The sequence below is a fragment of the Heterocephalus glaber genome, unplaced genomic scaffold (genome assembly GCF_053883595.1).
Source record: "Heterocephalus glaber isolate CG9 unplaced genomic scaffold, H.glaber_assembly_v1.0 deba00001613, whole genome shotgun sequence".
Classification (NCBI taxonomy): Eukaryota; Metazoa; Chordata; class Mammalia; order Rodentia; family Bathyergidae; genus Heterocephalus; species Heterocephalus glaber.
Genome location: NW_028258384.1, coordinates 28,528,966 through 28,556,103, shown reverse-complemented (window position 1 = coordinate 28,556,103; position 27,138 = coordinate 28,528,966). Strand labels below are relative to the sequence as shown.

General features: G+C 40.5%; 1 protein-coding gene across 2 annotated transcripts in view; it reads left to right on the top strand.

The window, feature by feature from the left end:
• Window positions 1-8,880: 8,880 nt before the first annotated feature.
• LOC147822529 (nuclear RNA export factor 2-like) overlaps window positions 8,881-27,138 on the top strand; it is a 30,734-nt gene continuing 12,476 nt past the window's right edge. The window contains exons 1-2 of one of the 2 annotated variants that reach the window (XM_087196679.1): window positions 8,881-8,973; window positions 10,295-10,361. In XM_087196679.1, the coding sequence (XP_087052805.1) occupies window positions 8,968-8,973; window positions 10,295-10,361 (73 nt within the window). In that variant the 5' untranslated portion in view covers window positions 8,881-8,967. The other variant, XM_087196680.1, reaches the window with a different exon arrangement.

The window sequence follows — 27,138 nt, the reverse complement described above, 5'->3', positions numbered from 1 at the left end:
ACGTTTCTGCCATTTCTTTTTCGTGGACTAGTTTGAGAAGTATAGACGTTAGTTCTTCTTTAGGAGTTTTGCAAAATTCAGCAGTGAATTTGTCTGGTCTTGCAATTTCTTTTGCCTGGAGACTTTTTGTTACTGCTTAAATTTCATTGCTTGCTTTTCATCTGTTTATGGTTTCTTTAAAAAATCTCTTTGGCTGAATTTTGGTAGGTCATTGGTGTCTAGAAAAGTATCCAACTCCTCTAGATTCCCCAGTTCCTTCAATATAGGTTTTCAAAATAGATCCTAAAGATCCACTGGGTTTCACTGGCATGTCATTTCTCTTCCAGTTTTACTGATCTGAGCCCCGACTCTCTTTCTTTTGTTTAGTTTGGCTAAGCATTTATAAATCTTGTTTATCTGTCAGGGAAAGGGTTAAAAGTGCTAAGAGTCGGCAAAATCCAGGTGTTTGCTGAAATGACCTTGGCTTCTGCTTTTTTGCAGAGAAACAGGCTATTTCCCCTGGGAAAGAAATGTTGTGTACAATCTTAAGTGTGCTGTGAGTATCCTTGGTTTTAGCCAGACCCAAGATACTCTGCTCTAAGACATGCAGGCCTGTTGGAACCAAGCCAGTTTTGTCTGAACACAGTAGTTAAGGCACTAACAAACTGGCTACACTGTTGGCATTTTCTGACTCTCACCTAAGGCTCAGTCTCATGCAAGATCCCTCCGCAGAGGATTCTCCATCTTTGGTGCTGTCTACTGCCTCTTTGTGTGGTAATGTATTATTTGACTGTGCTTATATCTGCTGTATTTTTATAATAAACTTACTTTCATCTATATAAAATCATGGTGTGGCACTTTTCTGTTGGTAGGGATCCGAACCTCAACTTTCTGTGGCCACTACATATATGTGGCTCCTTGCTGATGCATTATCTTTTGAAAGAACTAAGTCTTTGTTTCATTGATACTATGTATTGTTCTTTTTGTCTCTACTCCAGTAATTTCAGTTCAAACCTTTATTATTCTTTTCCTTTTCTTTGGATCCGACCCACAGCTACCTTTTGGGGGGAATGAAGAAGGAAAAGGAGATCGAGATAATTTTCAAACTATAAAGGGGGTAGGACTGGAGGAGACCTGGCTCTAGTGGATAGACTTGAATAAAACTCCGCAGTAACCCTGCTTTTATTAGCCAGTGAGAAGCGCTCTGTGAGGAGTAGTGTGGGTTTCATGAAACAGCAACTGTAGATAATATTTGAATAAGGATGAAGTTAATGAGGAACGAGTTTTTCTGTATACCCAAATGCCTGTGTATTGACAACTGTCCTCAGCAGATGCTGTCTTGCCTGATTTACCTTGATCCAGTGTTTTCCACTGTTTTCTTGATTTCACTTTAAATAGAAACTTTTAATACAGAAGTTTGGTATCACATAGACAAAAATGTGCAAGAATTTAAGTGCAAGAATTTATAAAGAACCATTATTCAACTTGCATTTTTCACATGGTCAGATTATGGTTAATAATACACAGTGATAACACAATTATAAGAAACAAGATACATAATATGGGTATAGAATAAAGAAAAATCATGGATATATATCATTGTATTATATATTATAACCTCTATATCTATATATCTATATCTCATATCTATCTAGATATATTTTCCCAAGGGAATATTTACAACTGCATTTTGAATTAAAAATATAGTTGATATGAGTAGATAGCAAAAAGACATTTTGGGAAATTTAAAGTCTTACTTCTAATAGTTTAAAAATATTTGAACCACAATTGTTTACTTTTAATGGTCTTTCTGTAGAGGGTTATTTCACACTGTCCTGGAGATTTGTGTAATCAAAAGTGACATAATTCTTAGTTGAATGGCCTACATGGAATCCCTACTTTCTCACCCTTTTCCATTTTTTCCTGAAGAAAACTCTCATTATATAGATTTTTTCATCACATAGCTCTGTATTTTTATGCTGTGGTAACCCTAACATTCATCTTGTTACCTAAAGCCATTGGATATTACATTGTTTAGGGAGCACTATCAGCAACAGTTTCCATTCTTTTCCATTGCATGGCATTGACAATAAAGTCACCTGAAGCTAAGCCAATGAATTCCACAAACAAACAAAAATATGTTTTAAATACAACTCCCATAATGACAGAGCCCTACCTGATTTTTCTCTATATATGGTATGGCTAGATATTTATCCAGGATATCTAGTCCCTATAAAACCTATTTATATTTGAATAAAATGGACTTAAGTATTTATGTCTGACAGCATCACAGATGTTCTGCTACTCTCCTCTCTCTTTTTTGCTTTATATACAGCCACTCTTCCTAAAGCCACTAGTACTTAACTCCAAAACATCCACCAAACATCCACCACAAAACTAAAAGGTCAGCAAAGGAAAGGTTTTCATATTACATTCTGAGAAATCACATGAAAGATAAATGGCTTATCAACTTTCCTCACCTAAATAAATGCAGTGTCTGACAAATTCAGTGCCTAAAGAGACCCCAGGCATTACAACTTTTATACATAGAATTACATTCCTCACATTGCCTGTGTATACCAGAGGATTATCCCCATTGATATAACTAAAACAAATTATTAGAAAGCTCCTGATAATCATCTTAGGCAAGGAACCAATGATATAAGTACCCAGTGTGACAGGAGCAAAATTTGATTTACAGAAGAATTATAGATCCCCAGGATTTGGGTGGAACTCAATCAGTATCAATACCATGTGATTCTCAGTTGAGCATAGGGGTACTGGGTGTAATTCTTCCTATGTCTTCCAGTGGTCACATGTTCATTTGTATGGTGTTACAGGAGCAATGACTGGAACAGATATCAAATCTTGAAGTAGGATTCCATCTGTGACTGTATATTGATGCTTTCTAAACATAAATTAAAATTTCATAGGAGGGTCCAGCATAAATATGGGGCTCATTTTTCTTCCATGTGTTTACATGTTGCCTGATAAATCTCCAAAGGGATCTCTGACCCACTGATTTGCACAAATACTGTTCTCTCTTTCTAGTCTTCATTCTGAATCCATGGTTTCCTTCTATAAGTTTACAACCACAGAGACAGTTTGTTGTTCTTCCTAGAATAGTTAGGATTAATGGAGGTGGAAATTTCAGCCTGCTAAGCATTCTGTGGCTATTTATGTAAGCATGCCATGTTATAAGATCCTAGCAAAGTAATCCATATGCTGGTATAACATTGCTCACCTGGGCTAGCTAACCAGAAAGGCCATACCCAATTTATTTGGACCTATAGAGAGAGGTACAGTTTCTCACACAAATGATTGACAGTGATATTTGTGAAATTGCAATTTGAAAAAAATCTGAAAATATGTAATGTATTCTTTTACCTTTTGATCCTTTCTAGGAAGACACAGGATATAAATACAGTACAGCATAGTTAATTTGGATTCCTCTAAATTATAATTGCCATAATTCAGGCAAGAGCCAGGTATGATGGTTAAACTACTTTCTAATGTTTCTCTTTTCAGTGGCTTTTTATCATATAATAATTTTATTTTTCTCATATTACTATTTTTGCATTTGTTTTGAGTAAAAATAGAAAATAACTGTTTTATGTAAACTTACAAAACATCACAAAGAAATACATGTTATTGTGATAGGATAGGCACCTTTATTTAGTTTTTATCTAATTCACATTTATTGAATCCATGCCAGGCATTGCACTCTACATTAACTTTACATATATTGTCTCATTTGATACCTATAGTAACACTGAAAGATAAAATAATAAATAACATTACTACATCACATAGTAAATACAGTGCTGCAACCCCACAAACTATGTAGTAATATCATCCTCAGTTTACAAAAAAAGAAAACTAAGATGTGGAGATACAAGGAATGTATTGTAAATCGAGCCAGTAAATGGTAGATCCTGAATTTGAACCAAGGCAGCTAGAAATCAGAGCTCAGCTCTTAGCAAATTGCTGTACAGCATTACTGTAGGCATTGTACAAGTGAGGAAAGCAAAGCCCCCCCAAAATAAGCCACTGCACCTTGTTCACACAGATATAATGATGAAGCAGGAATTAGAAACCACTAGAAGCCATGTGCAATTAAGAGGTGAATAATGGCTCAATATAAAGAAGCCCTGTGACTAGCAAAGGTACATGACAGTGAGACAGACTAGCCAGTGGGGTTTGGAGTCCCTATGCCCAGATAAACGGGGAGGATGGTAATATCTTTTATCTACATCACAGTTAATAATTTTCAAGGTGCTCCTTAGTGAGACTCCCATTTTTGTCTTTGGGTTTGGTAGCCTTTCTATAATTCTTCCCGATCCACTCTGGTCCAGGACTTCAAACTGAAAACAAATAAATGTCATTGAGATTTGAATAGGTTTTAAAAGGGCCTAGGTGGTTTTTACTATTCATTCAGTAGCATTTGTCACACCACTAAACTGTACTTCTCTAGTTTGTTGGGAATGTAAACTGGTACAATTGCTACAGAACCAGTAGAGATTCCTCAGTAAACTAAAACTAGAAATTTCATTTGACCCAGCAATTCCCCTTCTAGATATCGTCCCAAAAGAGTTAAAGATAACATTTTCCAGTGATACACACCTACACATGTTTATAGCAGCACAATTCATAATAGCCAAAGATTGAAAGTGGCTTATATGTCTGTCTACCAAAAGATGAATAGATAAAGAAAATGTGGTATTCATACACAATGGAGAACTACTCTGCCATAAACAAGGATACACTAAAGTCATTTGTAGGAAAAGACATTTAACTTGAGACCAGAATTTTAAATAAAACGAATGAGACACAAGCTTAACTATCATACAGTTTTTCTTACATGTGAAACACAAAACATAAGTAAAGAGCAAAGTAAAAGATAGTAGGAAATAGGGAGATAGATCTTTTGCAAATAAGAGGGGGACCACGAAATGGAGGGATTGAGGAGGAAGAGGAGGGCAAGGGAATGAAAAAAGAATTGAGATGTGTCATGCAAACATTGAGATGTAGTAATGCCCCATGAGGGAAGTAATTATTATGTCCTGCAAACACGTACTAATAAAACAATAACAATTGAAAAAAATAAACTGTTTCTGTACATGCATTCCTCATCCATTCCTGAGTTCATTCAACATTTCCTGAGTGTTCGTGAACTTCCAGATGTGGTCTTTGTGCTGAGGACGCCAAGTGGGAGAAGGCACAGTCCCTGCAGCAGGGCTGCCAATGCCCCTACACATCCCTCCATCCTTTGGGTCCCAGCAGGCAAAACACCCACAGCCCAAGGGCTCTGTTGTTGCCCTGCCTGAGGGTGTTCTCCACCCAACACAGGCTTGTCTCATCACTTTAGTTCAGATCTTGAAGGTCCTCCAGAGGCCCCCATGTGTAAAAGTTGGGGTCCCAGGCTGGCACACTGGGAACTGGTGTAAACTCAAGGTTGGGCCCAGTGCGAGGTCCTTACGTGGTTAGAGTCCCCAGAGAGGACTGTGCAATCCCAGTCCCCTCTTTTTCACTTCCTGGCCCTGAGGTGAGCAGCTTTGCTCCACCATGTATTCCCACCGAGATAGTCTACCTCACCCCAGGCCCAAATCCATGGACCCCACTGTGTTTGGAGCAGAACCTTCCAAACTAGGAGCCAAAATGTACTTTTCTTTTTAGAAGGCTCTGTTCCAGTGACAGAAAGCTGATGTCCACGTTGAGGAGCTCCCCTAAGACCGCAGGGGAGGGAGTTAGTGGATAAATTCCCAAGCATCCCTGCCCTTCAGTAGGACTTTGTGAGATGTGTGCTTTCCAGAATACCTGTCCTTAGGAGGAGGCAGTGGCTCCTGGAGATGGCCTTTCTAAGAGTCCTGCAGACATCGTTCTTCGCCTCCTTCCAAAGAACTTGGTGGGACCTCCAAGATAATACAGGGGAAATAAATGTAACTCTCAAAATGCTAGATGTTAGCTATGCCGAGTTCATGTTCCCTGAAGCTGAAGAGTAAATTTCAAGGAACAGTGGAGGAAAAAAGTAGAAGAGTTTCTTGGGAAATAGAAATGAGAAGTAGGAACACCTCCTGAGAGACAGAAGGGGTCCTGAATGGGTTGCCCAAGCATCTTTATTTAAAGAGTAAAACTATATGCAAAAACCCTCCTCCCTTTTACGAAAGATTGATACATTTTTTTCTGGCAAAAAGTGAAATGCTGAAAAATTAATATTTTATATGCTTTAGATCTGAAGACAAAGGTTTGTTTTGCAATTACAAATTTTAAATACTTTCATGCCACATCAAAGATACACTACTTCTTTATAAAAGACAGTAGAATGAACTGGTGAATGCAGAGAAGAAATATTTGATGACCTCATCAAATATATTCAGAGGCATAATCCTTTAAAGAAAATATTGTATTTGACTATCACCATTAATCTGGGGAGAAAACAACACTTTTACCATATTAACTGACACGCAGTGATACTAAAATCAATGTGATTAGTGGACTCTTGTGAAGACGAACCACACATTACAATTCTGTGTAATTTGTTTGATTTTTCCTATGCCAACACAAATTTTCAAAATTCAGACTAAAAAGACACTGTACGAAAGTTAGCTCAATGCAAAATTCACGTGAGGAAAAAAAAGTTTTGGAACCAAAGTGAGTATATCATTGTTCTTGCGTGTCTAAGGAACAAAAGAGCAATAATTTTATGTCATCCTCTAAATATATATTCTCCTATGAAAAATTCACAAAAACAAAATGGAGTGAATAGCATGAATTATATTTTCTTTCATAACATAAGTTGTTTTTTAAATAGAAGGACAGACCACCTAGGAAACTGTGACCTCAAGAAGGACAATGGAAATGTTTAATATGTAAGTTGAGACAAACTAATGAAACCTTCTTGAATGAATTGGATAAATTAATCACATTACTTGTATTTTAGTACATGAAATGATGGTGAAAGAAGTGTAGAAAAAATAGCATCTGATCATGTATGAGAAAAATCTGTTCAAATTATGACAAATAAAATAAAAACTACCTAAGAAAGAAAATGGATAGAATGTAGTCTTTTTAAAAATCCGGGGAATGCTTAAAAGAGAAAAAAAAATATGTTTGATTTTTAGGGATCTAAAAAAAGAAACAACAACGGGTCTTCTTGCCTTAAAAACAGATACACATGTAAAAGACACAAAAAGTCTGTCTTCTTGGCTAAAACTTTAGCAGACATGTAAGCATTTTCAATATAAAAGTCATGATATACCTGATATACCAGAACAGTACACTTGATATCTTAAACAATCAATGTCATTCTTTTCAAAGAAGCCAAATTTTCAAGGAATGCCAAGTATTTTATACCTTCTTAGTTGTAATTATATCTCTTGATTGATTGTAGGTAGATATACAGACAGTATGTGTATATACAAATACATATATATAAATATATATGTATTTGTGCATACATAGGCATACATTACAAAGGTGCTCCCGGAGTTCTTAATTGGATTCACCACTGACTGTTGCTAATTACTGCTAGTACTTGAAATTATTTAGATGCAATTTCAAAGAGAATGTCCACCACCTCAAGTGTTCAGTATTTGGGGCTGGCTTGCGGTTTTTGTGAATGAGTAGGATTGAACTAATATTAATTTCCTTTATGGAACCTGGTGGGTGATCAGAACCCTCAGGAGCCAGCCTCTCTGGAGAAGAAGGTGGACTTACCACCTACTGTATCTGTGACGTCTTAGGTGATTTTATTCCACATCCTCATCTATAAAATTCTGTGACAGTACTTACTCCTTCGAAGTACCACTCTTAAATGTGTTAAGACTTTAAGTGCATGCCACAGTAATAACTATACATATTTTCTTTGTCAAAGTAACAGAAAAAATCATTAGGTTTAACTTCTTTTGGACCCATGGGAAATTAAGCCAACAGTGTTTATCTGTACTGCTTAGATTCTTAACAGTAGTTTGCTACAATTACAGTTTTAGGGATCTATTTTGTTTCATTGTTATGTATTAAATTCAGTATGTTACCTGGAGAAAAAAAAAAGCATATCCATTATGTTAAAAAAAAAATGTGGGAGAAGTACAGCCCAAGTTTAGGTACTATAGAAGGAAACTTTAAGGCATTACCATCACTAAGGAGTCCAGTACTGTGGGCAATCATAGATCTCCAGATACTATGAACAGAAGAATGGTTTCCTGAAATATGTAGATCTAGAGGACCCTACAGGCACTGACCCTGGTTTTGAATATGGTGACCTCATCCTCCCAAGCATGTGAACATTTTGAGTTTCTAAGGCTGTGGCTCACGTGGATGCTGCCATAAAGTAGCCACTAAAATCACACGGCAAGCACACGGTCCTGTTAACACCATCGGTTTTTAATTGCTGAGGTCAAGAGGTCTCTCTGGTTATGCTGCATCTATGGTCATGTTGGAAGCCCCAGCTCTTCCAGTCACTACAGTATGGTTGTCCTCCTGACACTCACCTGCCTCCCTTCCTGTAGTTGTTGCTGGCTAGGGGTATATAAAAGCCTCAGCCCTCAAAGTCATGTAGTGACCTACTGTTCAGTGTCATGTGGCTCCTATGGCCATCTATGCTGTACTGCCTGCCTTCTCCCACGCTAGCTCGGCACAGTGGCAGACTCAGCCCACTCCTTCACTTGAGGATTGTGAACTACGGAACCCTGAAGATCCAGGTTCCTCAGCTAAGCGGCACCTATTATCATCACACTGGAGGCAAAGTACTTGCTATGGGTCATAGGACCACTGCAGCTATCCTGTGGCTGTTGCTCCTGGGGTCACGTGCCCCACTCCCGTCACCTGACTCTCGACCCTCTCAGTTACCTCTCAGTTGCCCATAATGCCTCACTCCCGCGGGTCACGTGGTTCCAGCGTCATCTGACGTCCCCTAAACGTCAAGTACCAGGATCTGCCAGTCACGCGCCCATCAGCTCCAGGAGGTGGCTCTCTGAGGAGTCGGAATTAATGAAGGTTAGAACTCTCACTGGTTCCTGCACTCTAGCTCAGTTTTGATCTGGCTGAGTTCCCAAACTCCACAGACTATTAGAACTAAAATGGTAGATGGTTTTCCAGTAGACGGGGCTCTACCTGTAGTACACTTTTCCTCAGGGTTTCATGCTTAAAAGGGTAAGCTAGTGGCTGCCGACCAGCACAGAGGAGAAGCGGTGGGACGGAGGTGAGAAGAGCTTTCGAGTGTGGACAAACTTCTGTACACCTCACGGAAGAAAGATTCGGGAGGGCGGGGGGCGGCACTGCGCATGTGTGCCTATGTCCGCGTCCTGCCCTCATTCTGCACTCGCAGGATCTGTTGTTGGCAGAGAATGAGGTGAAGGAGGGAGAAGCACTGGGGCTATGGACTGGGAGGTGGAAGGCCACAGTAGTCCACGGCTCTTTAGTCATCTGTCAAGAGCAGGGCACTGGGAGCCAATGGGACCACCCTCCCCTCCCTCGCCCCCTGAATAAAATCGTACCTTTGCCTATCACCCTGTCCAATACACTGTCTATGCAGTGGGATGCCCTCCTGTGCCACTCCTCTGCCTGGGCCGTTTCTAAGGACACCGGAGACCTCTTACATGCCAGTTCGTTTAGTTTGTTGCACAGATGATTCCAAATCCAGTCTCAGTCTCCGCTTCTTCTTTTATTTTGTAAAGATTCTCTTTGTTCCCCTGACTTATTTTCCTGGCAGACAGACATAGGCTCAGGGAATGAGCAGTGTGGGGAGGAAAGCAGGGGGGGAGGGGAGTTTGGAGCAGCAGAGAGAAAGTCAGTTTTTTTAAAAGTTGGATATTTCAGCAGAAGTGTCACAGCAGCCATGACGTGAAGATTCAGAAGTTATTGCACTTAATTTGAAGTTTGTTAGTTTTACAGAGTACATTTGGAAGTGGGCAGGGAGACAGCCTTTCTGTTTTGAGGATCTCTGAGTGGCTTAAAGCAGTCCAGCCGTCCAGTATTGGCTTGTGATTTTTCTCCCTTCTTTTCTAAGCATTATTTCTTAAATTGCTTTCCAAAGCTTCTTTTTCTTCTAGTGGAAAGGTATAGTGAAAAGATTTAAGAAAAATATGGAGTAGAATCATAGGTGATACATTTGGTACATCCTGAAAATGGTATTGGATGAGTAAATTTGAGCCAGTAGCAAGATTCTGATTACTTTGATGTGGTTGTAAATATTGCTCGATAGGTGGTTAAAGAATATTGTCAGTTGTGATATATTTATAATATGGGTAAAAGCTTAGTAATGTATTCTATTTTTCTCTCATTTCTGCATTTCCAAATTTGTTCTGTAAAATTCCAGGGCCAAGAGACAGCAAGAACAAAAATGTGTTCTATGGTAAAGAAGTTCCAGAAATCCCGAAATGAAGGTAAATTAATTTCCATACTATAGAACATCCTTTTTCTAGAGAATACATTGATATGTAACAGAAATCTCCAAGGGAGAGGTAGTTCCCCAACTCCTGTGGGAATGGAACATTCTTCCACAGAGCCTTGGAGATACTAGTGTCCTTCAGGAAATGTTTCAGAAAATCCTGTTCAAACTAGTGGAAATCTTTTGCCACGTTAAAACCGTGTGCTGCTCTGTACTAAGAATAGTGGAGTGCATTTTATTAATAATTATAACCTGTTCTTCTAATGAGAAATTACTTAGTGCTCCCTAATTCATCTTATCTCATTTGGCAGTTTTTCTTTTGCTCAAATCTTTTCTTTTCTCCTTCCTTAGAGGTACCCCCAATTTATAAGTATGCCTCTGATATCATGGGGGCAAAAATAACTTACATAAATGTAAGTCATTAGAAAGTGTTGGGCCAGGGATTTAGCTCAAAGGTTCCACCGCCTGCTGCGCAAGCACAAGGACCCGAGTTTGATCCCCGGTACCAAAGAATAAAAAATAAAATAATAAAAAAAAAGAAAGTGTTAACTGTTGCATCAAGTGTAGTGTCTCGTGCGTGAGCATAGGATGCAACTTACGTAACTGTCAAGATGAGCAGACTCAGTGCCCCTCGTTTCATACAGTTAAGCCACAGGTTTTCAGAACTGCCTTACTATCATATAATAACTGCAGCTGCCATATTTTGAGTCCCTGTTGTGTGGCAAGCAGCGTGATAATTTTGTCATGTAAGTTATCTCATTTCACCCCCAGAACAGTACTCAGAGGGCGTTGTTTTAATTTACATATGAGTCATGGAGGGATTGGCTTATGCCATGGTTATAGGCAAGCCCCACATCTGGGTGGCTTGTTGCTCACTCCAACAAAAAGTCCGGGGCAGATGCAAATCCTGCATGGGATGGTTTGGGGCTTTGAGTAGCTCCTAATGGAATAATTGGGCCCCCAAACTGATGGAGCAGCCACTGTCTAGAATAAAAATGGTCACTCACTGTGCCAGAGGGGAAGAGAGCCCCTGAGCATTTCAAACTGGCAACCAGATGTTCTGGCCTAGGAATAGCACAGGACACTCACAATTGGTTTGGCCAGAGCTAGTCACTCACACACCCCATCCAAAGGAAGGCAGTTGGGAACTACAAGGGACAGTGGAAACCCTTGGCGAATAGCAGCACTATGCCGTGTAGAGGAATGGAAGCCCAGAGAGGTTAAGGACTTGCCTAGAATCACAGAGGCTCTAAGTGACAGAATCTGGGTTTGAATCCACACAGGTATGATTTCAAAGTCAGTGTCCTTTCTATTCCTTTCCACACCACAGGCTACTCTCTTAAATGGAGTTTCTATGTGTTTATATAAAAACTCTTTAACGTCTGTGATAGAATTCCTTCTTCCTTAATCATCTGACGTTTCAACCAACAGTTGCATCGCTTAGACATGATGACACTGGTCAAAAACACCAATACTTTTCCTTAACCTTCTTTCCTTCCCCTACTCAGGAAAGGAAAAAACGGAAACAAAGTCTGTAACTAGGGAGGAATGGAGAGGTTGAAGGGAGGGCAGGGGAATGGGGAAAAAATAAGAACCAAGATGTATCATGTAAAGGTACAAATTCCCAAAGATGAATGTCATCATATTGTATACCTAAGATGTACCAATAAACTTTTTTTTTTTGCTTAAAGTCTTTGATTGGTACATTTTAGGTATACAGTACATTTACATTTATCATTAGGTGCTTGTACCTGTACATGATGTATTGTGGCTCTTATTTATTTCCCCATAACCTGTGTGCCCTTCACCCCCTCCACCCTTCCTTATTTACACAGACTTTGTTTCCATTTTTTTCTTTTCTCATAATTTTTCCTTTCCCTTCGCTCCTTTCCCCTTACCCTCCCACTTCCCTACCCCTCTGGAACTTTTCTTCCTGTTTCAAATTATTAATTATTCATTTTAATCGTTTTAATACTTATTTACACTTTCACTTCCTCACACTAGAGATACTATTCGGTATTTACACATGTCAGTCCTATTTATTTCACTTAGGAGTTTGGCCTCAATATGCATCCATTTAGCTATGAACGTCTCTAGTTTCTCATCCTGTATGGCTGAGTAGTACTCCATTTTATAAAAAAAACACATCTTCTTTATCCAGTTTCCAGTTGATGGGCACTTGGGGTGTTTCCAACTTTAGCTATTACGAACTGTGCCACTATAAACATGGGTGCACATATATCGCTGTGGTATGATTCTTTGAATTCTTTGGGGAAGATACCCAGCAGGGGAATAGCTGGGTCAAATGGGACCTCTAGCCCTAGTTCTTCGAGGTATCTCCATACTGATTTCCACAGTGATTGCACCAGTCTGCACTCCCACCAACAATGGAGAAGGGTTCCTTTCTCCCCACACCACTGCCAGCATTTATTATTGGTTGATTTCTTGATAGCAGCCATTCCTTCTGGGGTGAGGTGGAATCTCAGTGTTGCTTTCATCTACATCTCTCGAATGACCAGTGATGTTGAACATTTTTTCATATATTTATATGCTGCATTTACTTCTTTGTCTGAGAAATGTCTGTTCATTTCAGTTGCCCATTTTTGAATTGGGTCTTTGAATTTGGGGGGTCTGATATTTTTCCAGTTCTTTATATATTCTAGATAGCAGTGCTTTGTCTGAGGTACAGCTGCTAAAATTTTTTTCACACATTGTAGGTTGTCTCGCACCTCTGTTGGTGGTTTCTCTTGCAGTCCAGAAGCTTTTTAATAAGATAAGATCCCAGTTGTTGATTCTTTGTGCTGGTTCCCGTGCTACTGAGGTTTTGTTCATAAAGTCTTTTCCTATGCCAATGTCTTCAAGAGTTCTACCTAACTTATCTTCCAGCAAGTTTAGAGTTTCTGTCTTAATATTTACATCTTTAATCCACTTTGATCTTAGTTTCTTGCATGCTTATAGATATGGGTCTGGTTTTAATCTTTGGCACATTGAAATCCAGTATTTCCAAAACCATTTATTAAATAGGCTATCTTTCCTCCAATAAGGGTGGTTGGCTCCTTTGTCAAAGATGAGGTGGCTGAGTATGTCTGGAGTAGTTTCTGTATCTTCTAATCTATTCCACTGATCCTCGGGTCTGTTTCTTTGCCAGTACCATGCTGTTTTTATCACAATAGCTTTGTAGTATAGTTTCAAGTTGGAGATGGTGATATCCCCAGCCATGTCTCTGTTGCCTAGAATTGCTTTTGCGATTCTAGGTCTCTTCTGGTTCCAACTGAATTTTTGGATTGTTTTCTCTAGTTCTGTGAAGTATATTGTTGGAATTTCAATCGGCATTGCATGAAATCTATATAATAGTCTTGGAAGTATGGCCATTTTCACTATACTGGTTCTTCCTACCCAGGAACAAGGGATGTCTTTCCATTTTCCTATATCCTCCTTGATCTCCTTTTTCAGAGAGCTGTAGTTTTCACTGTAGAGGTCCTTTGCTTCCTTTGTTAGATTGATTCCTAGATATTTCATTTTGGGGGGTGCTATTGTAAAACAGTTGTTTCCCTAATTTCTCTCTCCGTGAGTCTGTTATTTGTGTATGAGAAGGCTATTGTTTTCTGAGTGTTGACCTAGTATCCAGCTACCCTACTGAATCTGTCAATTCAGTCTGGAAGTCTTTTGGCTGAGTTTTTCGGGTCTTCTATGTAGAGTATCATATCATCAGCAAATAAGGACAGTTCAGCTTCTTCCTTTCCTATCTTCATTCCTTTTGTTTCTTTCTCTTTGCTAATTGCTGTGGCTAATGTTTCTGGAACTATATGGAAACAAGAGTGATGATAGTTGGCATCCTTGTCTTGTTCCTGATTTTAGCATGAAAGTTTTCAGTTTTTGACCATTTAGTATAATGTTGGCTGTTGGTTTTACATACATAGCCTTAATCCAGTTGAGATAAAGACCTTCTATTCCAAATTTCTGTAGGGATTTTATCACGAATGGGTGTTGGATTTTGTTGAATACATTTTCTGCATCTATTGAGATGTATGTTTTCTGCATCTCTTTAGATCATGTGGTTTTTGTCCTTGACACTGTTAATATAGTGTATTACATTTATTGATTTACGAATGTTGAACCATCCTTGCATCCCTGGGATAAATCCAACTTGGTCAGGGAGTGTGATCTTCTTGATGCCCCTCTGTATTCTGTTTGCCAGTATCTTGTTGAGGATTTTTTGCATCTATGTTCATTAGGGAGATTGGCCTGTAGTTCTCTTTTTGGGTTGGGTCTTTCCCTGGTTTTGGAATCAAAGTAGTACTTGCTTCCAGGAATGAATTTGGAAGCCTTGCTTCCCTTTCAATTTCCTTGATGAGTTTAAAGAGTAATGGCGTTAGTTCTTCTTTAAATGACTTGTAGAATTCAGCAGTGAAGCCATCAGGACCTGGGCTTTTATTGTTGGTAAATTTTTATTACATTTTGAGTTTCACTCATTGTAATTGGTGGGTTTAGAATTTCTATATCTTCTTCGTGTAACTTTGACAATTCATATGTATCTAGAAATTGGTCCATTTCTTCTGTGTTTTCCATTTTATTAGAGTACATGTTCTCGAAGTAGGTAGTGATGATCCTCTGCATTTCCGCTGGGTCTGTTGTGACTTCACCTTTTTCATTCTTAATTGCATGGATTTGAGCCTTTCCTTTTTTTGATAAGGTTGGCTAAAGGTTTATCGATTTTAATTATTCTTTTGAAAAGCCAACTCTTTGCTTCATTGATTTTTTTTTGTATCATTCTCTTAGTCTCCATTGCATTGATTTCTGCTCGGATCTTACAATTTCCTCTCTTGTACGAGCTTTGGGTTTGTTATGTTCTTCTTTTTGTAGGAGCTTGAGGTTCTGCATTAGGTTATTTATCTGAGTTCTCTCTGTTGTCCTAACATGGGCATTCACTGCTGTGAATTTCCCGTGTAGAACTGCTTTCATTGTGTCCCATAGATTCCTGTATGTTGTACTGTCATTATCATTTACTTGTAGAAACTGTCTAATTTCTTCTTTAAATTCTTCTGTGACCCATTGGTTGCTCAGGGCGGTGTTTTTCAATTTCCATGTGTTTGTGGGGGTTTTGCGGTTTCTTATGTTATTGATCTCCAAATTTATTGCACTGTGGTCTGAAATATACAGGGGGTAACTTCAGTTCTTTTACATTTACTTAGATATGTCCTATGAGCTAGCGTGTGGTCTGTTTTGGAGAATGACCTGTGTGCTGCTGAAAAGAATGTGTATTCTGATTTGGTGGGATGGAACACTCTGTAAACATCTATTAAAACCATTTGTTCAATAGCTTGGTTCAGTTCTAGAATTTCATTGATTATTTTTTGTAGATGATCTGTCTAATTGTGATAGTGGGGTACTGAGGTCCCCCACTACAATTGAATTGCTGTTCATTTGTTTCTTCATGTCCATTAATATTTGTTTTGTGTAGTTGGGGGCATTCATATTTGGTGGATATATATTTAGGTTTGTCATCTCTTCCTCTTGGGTTGTTCCCTTCACAAGGATGTAGCGACCATCTTTGTCTCTCTTAACTAGTTGTGGTTTGAAATCTTCTTTGTCTGCAAATAAGATTGCTATCCCTGCTTTTTTCTGGGTTCCTCTCACGTGGAGAACCGCTTTCCATCCTGTTACTTTCAGTCTATGAATTTCTTTTTGAGTTAGGTGTGTTTCTGGTATACAGCATATTGTTGGATTTTGCTTCTTAATCCATTCTGTCAGTCTATTTCTTTTGATTGGTGAATTAAGGCCATTAACATTGATGGTTATAACTGATAGATATTGACTCATCCTTGTCATGATGTTTTACTGTTGTTGGCTCTTTTATTTCTTATTTTTTCCCCCTTTCCCTTTAGTTTCTTACCTTGCCTGGTGGCTTCCCTCTGTTGGGCCTCATGGAGTTGTGACCCTCATTATCTTTTTCTAGGATATTGTTTAGAATTGTTTGGAGTGCTGGTTTGATGTTCATGAAATTTCTCAGCTGTTCTTTGTCCTGGAAGTATCTAATTTTCCCATCAATTTTGAAAGATAATATTGCAGGATATAACAGTATACATTGGAAGTTATTTTCTTTTAGGGCTTGAAATACTTCAGGCTCTCCTTGATTTGAGGGTTTGTGTTGAGAAGTCTGCTGTGATTCTGATGGGCTTTCCTTTGTAGGTGATTTGTTTCTTTTCTCTAAGTGCCTGTAGGATTTTGTTCTTCTGTTGGGTTTCTGGGATCTGGACTATTATATGTCTAGGTGTAGATTTTTTTTGATCGTGGCTAGTTGGAGTTCTATATGCCTCATTTATCTGTATGTCCAATTCTCCACCTCTGTCTGGGAAGTGTTCTACTATGACTTCCGTGAACAGTTTGTGTGTGTGTGTCAATTGTGCTTTCTCCTGCTTTTTCGTGGACTCCTATCATTCTTATGTTGTTCTTCTTTGCCTCATCTAGCAGCTGCTGGATTGATTTCTTGTGGTCCCTTGCCATTTCGAAGAGATCTCTCTTTTTATGGTCCTTAACCGCAGTCCTGTCTTTTATATCTGATATTCTATCTTCAGATTCCCTTAATCTGCTGTGCATACTTTCAGTGGAGTTTTTAATCTCCTGAATATCTGTTTGAATGTGTTGCATGGATTCCATTTCTTTCTTATGTTTGGTGATCATGGTTTCCATTTCTTTCTTATGCTGGGCATTCATGGCTTCCAGCATGTTTCTGAGCTCATTGATTTTTTTTTTTTTATCTGTTTCTGTTCTAGAGCCTCTAATCATGTCTTTCACTCCGCTCGCCATCTCTGTAGTTATCTGGGAGATTATTTCTGCTTTGAATTTTTCTATTGCCTCATTCATCTGTTTTGTTACTTCCTGTGCTATCAGTTCAGGGTGTCCAGGTGGTTGATAATCGGACTTTTCCACCTAGTTTCCCCCAGAATTTGTCTTTTGTGGGATGGAAGTCTGAGTTTGTGCCTTGCTTAAATGTCTTCTCATTTTTGTTTCTGGTACTGTCCTTGGTTTAGTTCCTGGGTGGATACTTTGAAGTTGCTTATTGTAAGTATCTTTGTTGATGTGTTTAGAACCCTTATGGAATGATTGCTTCTCAGAGGTGTCTTCCAGATATAGCTGGTCTTTAGGTTTTGAGTCTAATGGCTCTGCGGCTGTCTCATTTTCATTATACCAGGAAGGACAACTGATTAGATCAATCACAACACCTTAGCCCAAGTGATGCAGTCAGCAGCACCATGGCATCAAGTATCTCTTAGAAAATGACAACTTGTGGTAGTTATTAATCTATCACCTTTAGCTGTGTGAATTCAATCAAAATTGATGACCAACCCAACATATGTTTATCGTGAATAAACTCTTTAATATAGCGACTTTACCCTTTGGGATGGGGAGTTAGAAGGAGTTGGGGCGGGAGGGATAGGTAGGTAGAATGCTAGGGGAATGTTACCAGTGAGGCCAGAGGACACAGGCAAGAGAAGGAAAAGAGAAGAAAAGAAAAATAAAGAAGAAATATGAATTGGGGCCAGAACAGGAACACAAACGGAGATGAAGAACAATGTAGGACAGCAAGTGAGTGAGGGAGAGAGAGAGAGAAAGCAAAAGAGAAAAGAAAGCAAAAAGAGAAAAGTAAAAATTTGAAAAGAGTAGAAAAAGAAAAATTAAAAATAAGAGCAAAGAAAAAATAGTGATAATTTTTAAAATAACAAATACAAGATAAAAAGGTAGGGCCTCCTTCAGTGTATGTCTCTGCTGTCACAATAGACAGTGTGGGCAGCAGTGTGCAGATAAGTCAGTGAGTCCCAGCAAGCCAGTCACAGACCTGTGAGATTCAGGCAGATTTCTGGCTGCATGTCCCAAGTTGAGCTCCCTGTCCTCCTGCAGGGTTGAACTCTGCAAGGCTGTACTGCAGGTTCCAGCTGCCTTTCCCTGCCAAGATAGTCCAGGTTCTGATGGCAGGTGATGATCCCTCCAACTTACCAAGTACAGTGGTCTGGTGTGCCTTTATTGCAGAGATTCTCTTCACTTTTCCAGTGGGCTTCAGTTGTCATCAGGGAACCTGAGAGAGGCCCTCTCTCTGATGTTCACTTCCGCAGCTCAGGAGAATGGCCTTTATGTCCCCCTGTGCCTCTGTAGTGTGGAACCAGGTAGCTGGACAGCCAAGCGGCCAGAGGTGGGTGGGGGTTGCAGGCGCCCTCGAGGCTATGCTGATGGCTGGTAGGCGTGCCCGGGGGTCCTCACCGTCCTGCTGGTCACATGTGGCCCAGGGCGGCTCAGCCCACGCTGGTACGCTGGCGGCTAGTGGTTGTACCCGGGGGTCCTCCTGTACCAATGAACTTAATGAAAAAAATAATTTTTAAAGAACTAAAAAAAACACTAGTACAGATAAGCCTTCGGCCTTTGCCAAACAAGTGAATATATTGGATACTAGACTATCTAATGTATTCAAAGATAAGAATCATAAAAAATAAAACTCAATGGTAGATGAAAGGATTGTTGATTGATCATTTACTTAGGAGAAAACCATCTCAGGTCCTTCCACGTTGTCAGGGAAAAATAACAAATCTAAGAGCAGATATTAAGTGAAGCTGATAACAGATGAGATACAGTTCAACAAAAATGCTCAGTTTCAGTGTTTTGGAAACGGAATAGCAATAAAACCTCTGGCAGCACGGCAGGAGAAAATTAGAAGGCACGGAAAAGCCTCTCTTGGATTATGAAGAAGGTGTCATGTTTGCTTGTAGTTACAAAAAAGACTGAATAGATAAGATGGTAAAGATGTGCTGATTATTTGAAATTTTAGGTTAGGTAGAAAAACCCCAGGGGCAAATAAAATTTTCAAAGCTGAAGAAGTAGAAAAATCTTAACATTATTAAAAGTACCCTTCACAAGTAATATATGTCGTGGCAAAATTACTAGCCAACATCAATTAGTTACATTCATGGAAAACGTACAAACAAATCAATAGCAAACCAAATCCAGCCATGGATTTGGTAACATGGTAACATGGCACGCCTAAATTGTGCTTAATCCCAAACACAGGAAGTTAGCTCATCACCCTTAAGAGGTTCATAATGAAATTTAACACATTACCTGAACAATGGAAGGAGGAAAGGATGATTTTCACAAAAGATCCACTAACACAAACGAACAACCCCCCCCCAAAAAAAAAAAACCCAAAAATAGAAAACAAAAATCCATGCAGTAAATTAGCCAGCCAGGATTAAATCACAGCAATGACAGTAATTCCCATCAAATCGGAAACAACACTATTTCTGTCAACTGGCCACCAGTATTAAAGCAATAATGCACACTAAATACTACCCTTTAGAGTGAAATATTAGAAGCATTCCTTTTACAATTGGAAAAGAGACAAAGATGACTCCTATGAAGATCTCTGTTCAACATCACCCTGAGCCTACTGCAATAAGCTGTACATTCAAACAGGCAGCTCAGTAAAGACATAACACATGCCTGCGTATATACAGATGTAAATTAATTCATGTACCAACATGGAAATAAACAAAAGCTGCCCATGTGTTCATCTTCATGTAAGCCTCAAGAGACGCTACAGACACCGCAAAACACACTGACAAGTTTGTTGAGTGAAATAATAATATACACAAAACTATTGCAGCACAGACAAAATACCATGTTCATTGTGAATATACCATTTACAAGGGGAAGCATTATAGTGGTTTGGGAAATATATGTTGAATTGGCTCACTCAGCAACTATTCCAGTGCTCTTAAACAGTCTTATGTGCTTTTCTAGACTGTGGAGACTGGAAAGTTAAAATCATGAAACACACACGCATGCATGCAGACATGCACGCACACACAAACCCACTTGGGAGCACACAGGAACTCGCTGGCACGCATATGTACCAGGGTCCCTTGCGGTCAGAGTCCTTAAAGAAATGTCGGTCACGTCAAACACGTATACCAAAATGTGGCTCAGAGCAGGCACTGAGTCACTTGGGACCCACAAAGGGGGTCAGCTACCTGTGAGGAGAGAGCTCACCAGGTTTGATGGCAATGGTTCTGGAATTTAGTTTCTGTCACACACATCAGTTAACAGGTAGTCCTGACAGTCACATGGCATGAGAGAGTTTTCCCTTGTCTTGGCAATATCTGAGCCTGCTTTTCTGGTCCTCGCAGAGTTTATGTAAGCAATGTAATATATTTTATTAAGTAGATCTTGCCCTTATAACATAGCTAGAGCAAATTTTGGCATAGGGAAGTTGGAACCTTGGTTAATGCAGTACCTGACACTCAAGTTCATTGCAAGCAAAGGATGCTGAAGGAAATAGGGATCTGCCTAGGTTATGTGAACTCAGTAGGTGCAAAGATGGCGAGGATCCAGTTCACAGGAGAGGAAGAATTGCAGGTATTGCGTGACACACAGTTTGTCACCTGTGGTCACTTGAAAGGAAGTGTTTGGTGTCAGTGCACAGGTGGACCAAGCAGCTGTTTTGAGAGATGCCAGTGACACTCTTTTCCCCATGCCATTGGGCATCCTGTGTTTGGGGAGGGTGTTGTCATTGTTAAAGTGCTCTGGCCGTGGGCCACAGATGAAGTGGGACAGCCTCTCACTGTCGTACTCAACCCCATTTCATTGACGAAGAAAGGAGCCTGGAGCCAGAGGCCCAGCAGAAGCACTGCATCTTCAGGGTCGAGCAAGGGGCTAACGTAGATAGGCAGCAAGACTGGAAGGGTAGCCATAATGGTGTGACCTACAGTGATCTTTGAAAGTGGCTAGGTGGTCCATAGGTTCCCAGGATCTTGAAATATCCAAAGATCTAAGTTTGCATTTGATCCATTTAAAAATAAGTACATCATAGAGGATATTTCTTTATAATGGAATACAATTTTAAAATAAATGAAGTAAGTCAGAGTGAAACTCTATGGTGAGTTTCGAGGTTTGATGGTTAGTGACTGCTCCTTCCTTATTCTCCTCCCACACCTCTCCTAGAGCACCTGGATAGGAAGGTCTGCTGCAGAAGACCCCACCGTGAAGTCACAGGGAACTAAAGTAAAACTGCCTCCTAGGCTTAGCCAAAGGACCTTACCAGAGTTACCGTGAGCTTGCTCTATAGCTACTTGGTCTAAACCAGAGCTCAACACACTTGCTCTGGAGAGGCCCTGATCACGAATTCTTGAGGCTTTTCGGGCCACTTAGTCCCTGCTCAAATTGTTCAACTCTGCCTTTGTAGAGCCAAAGCAGCTGTACACACTGAAAATGCGGCTGTCTTCCAGTGAAAGTTTTTGGACACTGACATGAATTTCATATAATTTGTATACATCTGGAAATAGTACTCTTTTTTTTGCACTTTTCCCACCATTTAAATATGTAACAAGCATTCTTAACTTTCAGGCAACACAGTAAGAAGCTGCAGGTCAGATTTTCTCCCCATGGCATACACCCTGCTCAAAGCTGATAAACTCATTAGGTTTCCAGGAAACACTGAGCATAAAGTCAGCCAAATGAGGCAGCAGCCATTCCTACTGGTAATCTTCTGGCAAGCATAGGTCAAAAGCAGACATGTCTATCCTGGCCTCTGCAACCATGGTTGCAGGATGCAGTGAGGTGGTGAGCTTAAACAGTGTGTTTGCCTATTCGGAACCCAACTCTGCCTTAGTGTGCCGGGTGGAGCCTCATCTTGATGATTTTTCTGTTCCCCCCAAGTAGCTGTAATGTGTATTCAAGGTTGACAGCTACCGGAACAGTTTAAATGATGAGAGTTCAAGTGTTGCAAATTATTTACAACTTTTATAATTGTGGTTTTGGAATAATAATGTTCTGATCATAACAAGTAGATAGCTACAGTGGAAAATACAAAATGGGATTCTCTTGTACCTAATTGAGAAGAATGCCTTTTTAAGGGAGAGAGGAAGTGGGAACACACAGTGGTAAAGCATGGGCCACTTCAGCTTGGGTTAGGGATGGAAGTAAACTGCTGGCAAGACTAGAGCAAGGTCAGAACTATAGGCAAGTGTTCCATGGGCCCAGTGCTGATGCAGCAGTGAAGCTGCCACTGCAGGGGACAGTCCCAAGCCAGGACCAGGAAGGAAGGGACAGCTCAAATTCATCTGATCCAACCATTGGCTCTGAGGGAAGAGAAAAAAACAGAAATGGCTGAAAACAACCTTGAGATAAGATTTCCCCCAGGGAGATAAAGGATTGATAAGAGAGGAAGTTATACTCCTTAGAATGAAGGAATAGAGACTGTCCAAGAATGATGGCTTATTGAACACAAGGATCTGCTTTCTCTTCCTCCTGAAACTTCATTCAAACAGTGGCATCAAGGGAAACAATTTATGGTCTATCCCAGTGATGGTGAAACTTTCCATGGAGAGCTTTCCATGCTTACAGACAGCTGGCTCCGGCACAGGTGCCATAGATTCCCTGTCCCTGGTATTCATATGATGGAATATGATCCATCAGTAACAAATCAAGTGTGTAGATAGATCTCAAAAGGGTTGTGCTGACGTAAGAAAGCCAGACACAGAGGAGCACAGGGTGAACAATTCCATTTACAGGACATTATAGAACAATAAAACTAATGTAGAGTAACTCAGAGCTGATCAAGGCCTGCATGGGGCCAGGGGGCAAAGAAGAGATTAAAGGGGAATAGTCTGGGGTGTGAGGTAAGTTCTACACTTTGATTGAGGCGGTAGTCAGCCCTAATCCTTGAGTTTTACATGGGAGGAGCTTGGGATCAGGAGAAGTTGGGTGAATCTTTGAAAGAAATGTAGCTCATTTATCAGAGAGAAGATACATCTGATTATCAATGATAAATTCTTTCTATTATACTGTCTAGTGGGATCAATAGCAATAGTGCTTTTCTGTAAGGACAGCCAAACCCCAACACAGGCATAAACATGCTTTTAGACAAGGAAAGCAAGGATGTGAAAGCATAACTATTCTGCATCCCAACCACTCACTCAGACACACAGTTGACATTCTCCTCTGTGCCTTTGACTGGCTTTTTCGTGCTTATATTTACACACAAATACCACAGCTTTCATTCACATTTTCTCCTTTGGAAACATACCTTAATACAGAGTTTTGTAACCTGAGGTACATTTCTTTCACCTGGTGTCATGTGGTGTGGTGAATATTCTGTCTCGCTTCCTGTAGTCAGCCACTTAAATGTGAGCCATTACTGGAGTAAAAATACTTTTTTGCCACAAGGCTGGAAATGGGAACTCATGCCCACTACTGAATCCTTCTATATACTCGCTTCAGTCTCTGCACGTTTTATTTGGATTCCCTTAATCTGTATGTAAGATTACCTTCTCCCGGGGATGTTGTGTTTACTATTGCCATTTTGTGCAATACATTAATAGCCGACAGGTAGCCTGCTCCCATTTACCCAATCTGTTTGCCTTCTCACTTCTAGAAGGACTAATTAACAAGGAGTGCGGCTCACGCATGTCCACCCTCACTAAACATCAGAAATTGTGCTAGGGACTTGACCTAGTAATAGCCAATTTACTTATAGTGTGCAGGTATTTCCCAAAATTCTTTCCATATATTTTCACATATTAACTCACTTTTCTCAATAACCCCATGAGGATGATGACAACAGCAGCAAACTCTCCCTTCTCAAAAATTAAAAAAACAAAAAAAAAAACTTGCAGGAGCGTGAGGTCAAAGTTACTCCCCCTGAGCCATAGAATTAACATCAGGACTCAAACTCTGGTTGATCTGACCTCAAACCCTATGCCCATAATCAATAACACGCAACTCTGTGTTGGGACTGAAATGAGTGCTGGGGCAGGACTCGCTCAGAATCTGGACAGCAGTAGGGGACATGATGCCTGGAACCGAGACCTCGGGCTTCCATTCTTCTTCCCAAGAGCCCATCAGTGAATGCTGTTCCCCTGCAATGTTTCTCCTTTTCTCAGACTGTGCGGAGACTGTTGTTTCTCTGGTGTTCAACTTAAAGGTGAGGAGGAGGGGTGCTTATCTCCAGGATGAATTCACTTCCCCACAAGCGTTTTCAGTATACCTTCCATGCTCTTCCCAGCACTCACCCTCATCTTTCCAAACCATGCATCCACCCTTTTTACTCTGTGTGTCACCAACTCATGACATACCCTTCTTTTCCATCTATATACTTCATTCCAGTGTCAACCATTTCTACCCCTGTCCCGACAGTATCAGCCCCTCTCTGGCCCCATCATACTTCTGTTCCAAAAGACCACAAAACACAACCCTATAATTATGTGAATATATTTAAACAGAGAATGTTTTGTAGGGTACATTCAACACAGGAGATGTCTGTATTAAAGTGTAATTATGAGTTTTGGATCTTTCAATATTTCCTAGGAAGTTAGGCGCACACAATTCATGGTGAAATGTGTTTGATACAATATGGTATCCATAGAAAAATATCTCTCATACGTAAATGTTTTCATGTGTTTCTCCTGGGAAACCGGAGCAGGAACTCAAAATCCTGGAGCTGCTCTGGAGCCCAGGCTGTGCTCCACTGCTCCCTTTAGCCTTCTCCACTGGGGATGCTCTGCAATCCTGGGCAACCCACGAGTATTGGTTCACTGTTGTTCTGAACGGAGAATTCTATTACATTCTTAATTAGAAACAAACAAATATTAAAACACCAAGATGTAAGAAGAGATGTGAAAAGCACATTTAAAACAAGGAACGACATTTGGCCATGAGCAGAAAAATGCAGTGGAATCCAGTTTTGTGTAGCCATGCGGTTACCAACATACGTTTGGAATGCCTGTATCTGTAACCTGGTTATAAAAACACATAATACAAAACACGACTACATGCCCATGTGAGCACATACATGCACACACTCATGCACTCCTTCCTCTGACACTGGTAGTGGTCCTGTGTGTCTGTCATGAAGCTGAGTGGCAAAAGCCATCCTGGCAAGCCCATAATATTCCTCCTACACATGGCACATATCTAGAAAGCTGCATCTGGATTCAGAGAAAGCCTCTCATCTCTGTCAACACTGTTTGCTAAAGCCTCTTTTTCCGACATCATCAGATCTGCAGTTTTAGCATTAGTCCACAAGGAGGTACTTAGTTCTATTTCTAAGGGCACACTGAAGAAAAATGCTAGTTTTTCAAAATGGAAATTCAATTTATGCTAGCTTTCCAAGCAGGGTGTGAAACAGTTCTGTAGCTTGAATTTGTCTGGGCTAAAGAAATAGGTGTAGGTAGCAGTGGTTGAGGCAGATGCATTCTCAAAAGTGGTTTGGTTGGTGATCCCAACTCTACATCAGGTGCATTTATTTCACAAACATTAATTGGGCTCTTGCTGTGTGCCAGACCCTGGCAGCCTAAAAGTCAGTCCTGCTCTGGAAACCCTGTGACCCTAATAGATTTCCCCCTGGCCAGCTACCTCCACCTGGTCCAAGATGCATGGCTCCCAGACCAACAGGACTGAGTAGCACAAAATGTCATCCCTGGCCCACTCCTAAAAGTCTTTCCAGTAGACAAGAAAGTTTCCTGTTAGGGTAGAAGCAGTACAGTCACAGAAAGACCACTCAGGGTGTGGAGACAGACCAGTAGGTTCTGGTTCTGCCACTTGCTGGGCTGAGAAATCCTGGGAAATGTACCTAAGGAATGTGAGCCAAATACTCATGACCAGAAAGGGAACTGGGGATTCAGTTCTCACGGGATTTCTGTGACCAGGTCAGGAGAAACAGAGTTGACTCTGCCCAACACTGAGCAATGGTGGGTTGTCACTGGGCAAGTGGGGGTTTCCTTCGTACCCCGTTCAGCGGGAGGCTATTGCCGTGTACTCAGCAGCATGGCAGTGAGGTAGGCAGAATTCCAAAGCAGCATGGGAGGTGCCATAGGAACACACGTGACGTCATAAAGGATACACACTAGTATTTCTGTGTGGGAGGATCAGCTAATAGGTGGTGGAGCCTGAGGGGGAACCCAGGCTGACTGGGTGAGAGGCACTAGCTGCTTTGTAATACTCCTGTTGCTGCCTTTGATTCTGATCACACAGCCACAAGCCAGGGATGGAGCTGAGATGCAGGAGTTCAGTAAGTGGATACGCACCTCCTGTGTGTTTTCTCTTCCGTGTTGTGTCTCTCCATCGGGTTCCTCTGTGATTTTTTAATCACATGTCCTCTGTCCTGTGTGACTGCCGACACAGGGCCTTGCCCGAGACTGTAGCTGTAGCTTTAGCTAACTCACTTTCCCACTTTTCCCTCAGTGGTGCTATTCCTGAAGTAATGTTGGTTCTCAGAAATGATTCTGGCTCTTCCTGTACTCCAGACATGGACCATGTGTCATGTTAACCTGCACTTTAAATATCTGATGTTTGGCATTTGGTTATGAATTTTCGTGAAAACATTTTGGTTTCCTGACATTCTCCAAATGTCTCCCACAAGGTTCTTTTTTGTTGTTGTTTTAGAAGATTGTTGCAGACTCTTTTTTTAATGTATGGGTGGACTGCAAACCTGTGCTATAAGACTTTCAGCAGAGGAGTGTCAAAATTTGACATGTGCTTTTAACAATCACTCTGCCTTTTGTGTTGATAATAGATGGTAAGGGAGGAGTGTAAAAGCAGCAGTACCATTTGGAAGGTGTTATAACCCAGGGGATAGATGATGGTGACCTGGCCAGGGTGGTGGCCCTGGAGGAGGTGAGAAGTGGCTGGACTCTAGGTATATTTTGAAGGTGAGCTAAGAGAATATGTGGAGTAGTTGGATGTGGAATGTGATTGAAAAAGAGCACTCCCGGGTCGGGGATTTAGCT